At 32.8% G+C, this 8,483-nt stretch overlaps 1 protein-coding gene across 1 annotated transcript; it reads left to right on the top strand.

The window, feature by feature from the left end:
* The first annotated feature begins 3,128 nt into the window (after positions 1-3,128).
* LOC128166990 (low affinity immunoglobulin epsilon Fc receptor-like) lies at positions 3,129-6,705 on the top strand. Its single transcript, XM_052832474.1, has 5 exons — positions 3,129-3,272; positions 4,105-4,190; positions 4,687-4,774; positions 6,182-6,398; positions 6,552-6,705. The coding sequence occupies exons 1-5, from the start codon at positions 3,212-3,214 to the stop codon at positions 6,574-6,576; spliced, it is 477 nt and encodes a 158-aa protein (XP_052688434.1). The 5' UTR covers positions 3,129-3,211; the 3' UTR covers positions 6,577-6,705.
* The last annotated feature ends 1,778 nt before the right edge of the window (positions 6,706-8,483 follow it).

Here is an 8,483-nt window from a genome sequence, read left to right as displayed (position 1 = left end):
AGTTTAAAGGTTTATTAAAACCTTTATGAATTACTGTGTATAAATTGTATATATATTAATATGTGTATATATTTATTTACAGAATCACCTTTTTGTACATATTAAACATCCTGAACAAAGAACCTTGCCTTTATTATTTACTCGGTCACATTACAATGAGTGCGGGACGGTACAAGATGTCTCTCTTGTCCAATACGCTTAACTCTTAACTTTGCCTTCTTTCTAACAAAACAATGCTTTCTTTGGTGATTCGTTCGGGATATGAAGGTGGCGACATTGCAGGAAAAATACATAACCCGCGTTAGCATTTTATTGTTTATATTTACATCTTTCTTTTAACAAATGAATATATTGATTGTTAAATTAACTAAATTACTGTTAATGTACATCAGTACGTTAGATAAAAGAAACAGCCAAACCGTCTTCTATGGGCATTTGAGTCTGACATCATCATGACAGTTTCCTGCAGTCCGTGATTTTTCTTAGTTCGCAGTAGGTTTCGACCAATCAATAAACGGGATGTGTAGATTTCAGTCCTGTCAATTTCCTGTCAGTTTCAGTCGCTGTAGGTTTCGACTAATCGTTATACGGGGCGTGTCGATCTCAGTCCCGTTAGTTTTGTTAGAGCTATGAATTAAATAAAGTTTCCGTAAGAAATAGAGGGAATCATACTCGATAGATGTAAATATTTCATCTTAATTTTTGTATGATGCATCCATTTTTATCCAAAATTTGTGTGTACATTTTTCTAGATTTTTATTGCAAGTGCTTTATAAATATGCGTTTACACTTATCATAATTTCTTATCCAGGGTCAAACACGCAGTATTTCCTGATCAGGTCTTATCAAGACTTCGTGAATGATTAGGACACTGCATAATGACGAATACGTTTGCGTTCATAGTTGTTGTTTGTGTTTGCATGAATGTTCAAGTTTATAGTAAGTGCAATATGTTTCGTTGACTAGTATATAGAATTGAAAATTTAAACTGTATTTTCATAAACAACTTGTAAACGTATAGTAAAAAGTAAATTTAACTTTCTAAAGAAGTATTCATTTTTATTTTCAGGTGCCGGATGCCGCGTAGGATGGATTCAGTTTCAGGGCAAATGTTACTGGTAAAGCCATGAATCCAAACCCTGGGGAGAAGCAGGAGTAAGTGGAAGGCATATTGTTTTACACAATCTGTTTTAATATCATATGATACAATGACATTAGATACAAATTGAATCATATGATATGATATTGCATCATATTGATCATGTAATATGATACAATATCATTATGATTTGATATATGATTTTTTTATCTATTGATATGATATTGTATATAGAAATAGCAAGGTAACATATGATACAATATTGTAATATATGAAACGGTTATGTATTAAAATATGATACATTTTTTTTATTATAAACTAGACTATGACCCGTGCGTGCACGGGTTGACATTGCATATCGGACATTAACGAAATAGGTACATCGATAAGCCTACAATAATACTATTAATTTCACTACACTTTCCTTAGTTTGAATAATCTAAACGTGTCTCTGGAAAGGCCATCACAATAATGCTATTAATTTCACCACACTTTCCTTAGTTTGAATAATCTAACCGTGTCTCGGGAAAGGCCCTCAGCACCGTAAGAATGCCTCCCTTATACCCGTAATGTAGCAGAAAATTGCAGAATTTTGGGGGAAAGTTAATGAAGATGCCTTGAAAATAACAGTCAAATTCATCACAACAAACCTTTTTGAGACTGCAAATACCTTCAACTAAAAATTTTAATCCATAGAATGGAATAGTTCAACACCTTTTCACCAACGTACACGTATTTTCTTTGTAAAACTGGATCCGTAGGACATTATTCAATTTTTAAGATAAAACATATTACATCTTCACTCTCCTAACAAATATTATGTAACTTTTTTGCATGTAATCAAATATTTTTTGTCATCACGAAGACAAAAGTAAGTACTTATTGAAATGTATATTTGTTATTTTATACTTTCTCTCATAAGAAAAGATTAATATATATGAACAGAATATATAGCAAAAGTCCAATGAAAATTTACCCGTATTTGTATTATCATTTCTGAGTTTATTCATGCAGATGTGATATTGTGAAAACATAAACTAAAGTTCCCGTTAACGTCAATGTACGTATTGCGCAAGCGCAAGACTGTAAAATCCCGGTGATTTTCTGGATTTTTTGAGGAATTTTTGTTGATTATTAATTAGCGAAGCTTAACTGAGAGAAAATAAAACCAAATTGGTAATCTTCAAGTACCAATGATATTTAAAATATACAAAACAAAAGACAAAAACTTCGAGTCTATCATTTTAATATAGTAGTATAGATAGATATGATTTTATACAATTTTGTATTTATGATATCGTATTTTCTCGCATTATCACCGTTGTGAGATCGGTTTGTCCGGTGTGAGACAGCAGTGTGAGATTTTTCTGTCTTACACTATATATTACTACGCCGTTTTAAAACGTAAACAAACGTTGTCTGCTGTAGGGAAATGCAAAATGGTGCATTGTGATTATCTATTAAGTAATTGTGTTGCTTAATTAATTACTATTTATCATATTTTTAATTAAAAAACTGTCGTATGCTCTCATTTTGACTTGCATTATTTGAAGCACGCGGAGGGATAAACCGAAAGTAATCTTTTGAACGTCATAACAGAAAGTTGTCAAACATATTTTTTTGAGGTAATATAATGCGAGAAAAATAATCATTCATTATATATTCGTGTGGGATAGTGAAATTCCACCTCGGGGCCAAGATTCACGGTCTAGGACTCGGCAAAGCCTCGTCCTAGACCGTGAATCTTGTCCCCTCGGTTTAATTTCACTATCCCACACTCGTAATAATGAATGATTCTATTAATCTCGAACAACACTACAATATATCTTATTTCTCAGAAGAGACCAAATAATTTTGATTTTCATATTCATGTATTATGATCAAAGTGGTCTTATCAAAGTGATGCCTCGTCTCGATGAGCTTTGTAATCTGTGACTACCTTTCTTTTGTGTTTATTTTGCTTAAAAAAAATGTTTGCAGGTTTTATCCCAGTTTTTTAATAAATTATGTATAGGTAAGCATTTATTCTTATCATCACTTCTTATCCAGGGTCAAACAGTCTCTCCAATCTAGTTCTTATCAAGACATCGTTTATAATATGGACGCTACATAATGACGAATAAGTTTGCGTTCGTAGTTGTTGTTTGGGTTTGTATGACAATTCAGGTTTATAGTAAGTACAATATGTCTTAAATCTAACCGGCATAATAGAAAAACAAGTATTCCTTTTAAAGGAATGATCGGCAATAATGATATATTGATAGCTAGTTTGATGTAAAATAATTAAAAATGTACTGTATTTTTACAAAATATAGAATATTTTGAATCTGTACACCATAATTTCATCATTATAATCCGTCAACAAATTTAATTTTGAAATAAATTTGGGGAAAGCCGTTCGTAAAATCCTTGTCTAGTTTTATATTTTTAACGTAATTATTAAATGTTAATGAATCTTCTTCTTTAAATAATTTAATGCAACTGAAAAACATTGAATGCCATCATAACTTGCTATTGAGGTCGCATTATAACGTAACCTTGTTTATAAATCAATCCGTCTTCCTAGCTTCTATTATGCAACATCAATAGATCAAGGTCAGTTCATGGATTCTTATGATTGAGGTCAGTTCATCGAGGTCAACTGCATTACTGAATGAATCTTTCGATCGAAATTCTTACGCGTGAGACAAAATGTGCATTCTTGAATTAACAGGTCGAACTGTATTTTATGTATGTTTGCATCTCTTAAGGTAAATGAATTGAAATAAAACTGAGTAAAATGTTATATGAATACTAAACCAAACTTCAAGTTTTTATAAGAACTACTTATGCAAGCGGAATGTGTGCGCACGTGGAAGCATTTGCCGGATGCCTCATATGGACACAATAGTGATCGGCCGAAGCCGATCACAAAAAACAATTTCATGAGCAACTTGCAAACTCGTGTAAACGTACGATATAGATTAACTTTCACTTTCTAGAAAAGTGTTTTTTTTTATTTTAAGGTGCTGGATGCCATGTGGGATGGATTCGGTTTCAGAACAAATGTTACTGGTTCAGCCATGACTCAAGACCTTGGGGAGAAGCAGAGGTAAGTGAACACACACAATAAAAACGCAAGTAAGTTTTGCTAGCACCATAATGTTTTCAATTGCTAAAAAGGTGACAGCATTTTGTAAATGTACACACTGTAGGCATTTGCGGTTGTGCACTATGAATATGTTACAGAACGAAGAATTTCTTTTTATTCTTGTAAATCATTATATGTAGACCAATACAGTAAACACGCTTATCACGAAATGCCATGACCCGACGTATTTGCTTCTTTGTAAACGTATTTAATTATATCCGCTAGTTTCGGGATATATTTAAAACCCACGGAGAATGATCATCACTTCATTATAAGTGTCAATTCATTATAGGCGTGTTCGTAATGATCGTGTTTTACTATTAAATATGTATATGTATATTTGGTTAAAAATCATGTTCATAGTTTTAAAAAGTCGTAACTTCTGTAATCAAAGAAGCACTGTTCTTAATTGTTAAAGTTTGCACATTCCGTTAATAATTGGGATATTGTGTTGCAGGGAATTTGTTCCGTATTTCACTCGAAACTTGCAGAACCAATGACCGAAGCCGAATCTAACTTTCTGATAAGTCACAGTCAAATTCAGCGTAAGCACATACATTTAAAGATCTTAATAAAAATTTATTTCATAATGACGGATATTAGGCAAAGACTTATATTGAGTAAAGAAGTTTAATCTGTTTCAAAAATCCTGACCTTTTAAAGCGCTAAGCATAGTTCAGCGCTTTATAGTCGTTTACTTAGACTTCTACTTCCGGTGCATCGAATAACTGCCCCCTATGAGCAGATATATACATAATTTAGGGGAAGCAGTTTTATGGGTTTACGCACATACATGTAACTGCAAGGACAATTTTAAATATAATGTGCAGGGTTTACGTACATCATTGCAGGGGCTGCTACATGTACACAGTGACTAGTCAGTCCTCGGGCTGATTAATTAAGTTGTGATGAAACCTCAAATGTGTTGCGTAATTTGGAATTCTGGGAAGGAATTACTAGACAGTCCGTGTTAGAGAAACTCGAAGAAGTTATGACACTGGTCAGTTTTAGGTCAAACTGCGCATCGTCGCACTGTATACGTGTACACTGCTACACTCTTGTCTCCTCACATACAGTTATAAAAATATATGTACATCCGCATATTATTATTCAAAATATTTAAATCTTGTATTTTTATAGATTGTGTAGTCTCTTGTCACCTAAAATATATGTTCCAATATCTGAGTTTTTTAGCTTTTAAAAAAGCTAATCTTGTGACGCATAAACAGAAGCTGGAATGTAGAAAAATCAAAACGACTTGTAAATAGCCACATGTAGTTCTTGGTGTTCGCCGCTTTCCTCACAGCACATATATAAGGAACTGACTAAACACTTTAAGTTTGCATAGTAGATCTCATCTTTGTGGACGTATATTTTACGTCGCTTACATTTGTTACATAGACGCAACAATTACCAGCTAAATGCAGTACATATGTAGAAGAAGATAAGGAATATCAATTATAATGGTCAATGAAATACATTTATAAAGAAAATGCACGCGTATAACAATTATACAAAAGTGCAAACATAAGACAAACGTATTTAACACGTAACACAAAAGATACAGATGTTAAATAAAGTGTAACAAAATCAAAGGTTTTTATATATCATGATTCAGGCAAGTATTTATTTACAAGTCGTGTTCAGCTTTGATTTAAATTAACCTAAGCGTATATGATAAATCATAATATACACGTATATATTTTTAAAAGAAACGTAATTTCGACCAAATCTTCTTAACCAAAATTAAATTAAATAAGGATAAATTTGAATGAGTACAACTTCAACACCATTTCGTCCCTTCTGGCAATGGATCTTTTCAATTGATATTAATTAACATTATTTCAATAAGTTTCATTTCTAAATAAGCTTGCACAAAGTAAATTTCCTTTAGAACCAAGCTAAGTTAGCGCTTTTCAGTACTTTCAGTACTTTGATTATTTATACTATAGCTTCAGACTACTGGATTGGTATATCCGACATGATAGAGGAAGGCAGATGGATTTACTCTTCCAATCAAAACGTCATACAAGTGAATAGATGGGCTCCAGGAGAACCTAACGGACACACAGGGGAAAACTGTGTCCAACTAAGAAGTGGGGTACATGGAAAATGGATCGATATAGGATGTGGACAAAATTATAGATTTATTTGTGAGGCTAAAGTTAAGTAAGTTCTTTGATGTAATGCCTTTGAAAAGGAGAACTTGAATCTTATCTTAACGTTAAACATTTTCCAATTAAATTGTCCTTTAAAAATCTCATTGTATAAAAATAATGTAATAGGGTTTTTAAATGTAATTTTTCTTTTTTTTTTTTACAGGGAAATGAACGGAATTATTGGTTAAACATTATGATGTTATGTCTTGTCAAAATAAATTTGTACACATTGCTTGTCGAAATGTGGTTCAAAAAGTTGATTAAGCATACACAAAACGTTTGCATGGATAAAGCTGCATATTATTTTCTTTCTTCTTTGTTGCAATACCTCAAGAAAAACAGGCGATACCACTGCGGATGAAAATCCTGTTATTTGTAACTTATTTTTTTATAAATTTTTTTTTTTACATTTTTTCTGCTCTGTCGCCACCGTCATACCCCGCATTAATCACCAAATAAAGCATTCCATTGTTTAACTAAACTGTAGCGAAAGTGCTATAGTAAGACAATTCTTTTGTATGTTTGGTGTATGTAAGCGTATTCACCCCTATCAGGAAAGTGCTTTGAAGTTAATATAATTCAACACCTGTGTTCCCTTTACAACATCAAGAAGTCGAGAACTACAGCATATCGTCCTCAGGGCAACGGGCAATGCGAACGCTTCAGCAGAATGTCACACGACTTGCTTTGCTCTTTACCACCATCCAGGAAACGTAAGTGACCCAAATACATTAAAGAGTTAGTGTTTTCATACAATGTTACACCAAACGCATCGACTGGTTATTCCCCTTACTACCTGATGTATGTACGACAACCAAACTTGCCAATTGATTTTTTTAAATACCAAACTGTCAAATTTAATCAACCTTGACAGATGGGTGGATTCACATTCCGAGAAACTTTTGCTTGCTTACATCAGAGCCAGAGAAGAACTCAACAGATACGAAATTGCAAAAAAAGCAGAGATATGGAGCTGGAAAATCGGAAAAAGAACTACAGATTGGTAACAAGGTCTTAATACGAAACAGAGGATTGAAAGGTAGAGGCAGTATTCAAGACAGATGGAAACCTGAAGTTCATGTAATCGTTGGCAAACCGTATAAATTCGTGTTCAGTGTGAAACTAGTGAATAGTGATTCTGTGAGAAATGTGAATCGAAAATATTAAAAATAAATACATTTTTTTCACAGATTTAGAATTATGATTTGACATGAGTTCAGAGAACTTTAAAATATTTGTGTAAATGCACATCTAAATAAAATTTTTAAGAAATGATAATATGATATTAGACAGTTAGGAATATAAAACGACCTGATATGATTTTATCCTCCAAGATATGATCATTTCCTTTATGAAATCGTGGGTTTTATAGCCATTAAGCATTTAAAGAAATAGTTGGTTTTGTTTATTTCTTGGTTTCATATTGCCATTTCTTTTTCTTCAATGTCTAAGCATTTCTTCACTGCATGTCCAAGCTAAGGATCGGAGGGTACCGAACAAAGCAGAAAATACATACTAGTACCTAAAGTTTATGTTTAAATACCTTTATTATGCCCGCACTTTCTAAAGAAAGTCCGTTCGTCCGTCTATCACGTTTTACTTTCTCAAACTGCTCTTACATCTTATAAACCAGCAAACTGAACTATTGGAGTTTGATTTGGGGTATCATGTTGTTTTGTAAAAAGGTTTCAAAAATTCTCTGTTAGTCCTGGGGGTCAAATAATTGGTAAAAAATGACGTTTTTTCACAAAAAACCTTCTCCCTCGAACTCCTCGTACATTTTCAACAGTAGACAAATCATCTCTTGGAATATATTTTAGGGTATCCTATAGATGCGCAATAAGGTTTCGGAATTTTCAATTTTGTCCTGGGGGTCATTTAATGGCTGAAAAATGACGATTTTTTTAATAAAAAAACTGGTTTCAAAAGCGTCATTTTTTAGGCACTAGCCAAATGATCTTCTAGAATAGGATTGGGGTTGTCATATTGAAGTGTGATCAGGTTCCAGAATTTTTTTTATTAAGGGGATCAGTGGGCAACAAAAAATGACTTTTTTTTGCAAAAAAAGTGTGGTTCCCAGAACTCCTCTTACAAC

Source organism: Crassostrea angulata, chromosome 10 (genome assembly GCF_025612915.1).
Source record: "Crassostrea angulata isolate pt1a10 chromosome 10, ASM2561291v2, whole genome shotgun sequence".
Classification (NCBI taxonomy): Eukaryota; Metazoa; Mollusca; class Bivalvia; order Ostreida; family Ostreidae; genus Magallana; species Magallana angulata.
Note: the sequence above shows the minus strand (reverse complement) of the source record. Positions and strands in the feature narration are given on the sequence as shown.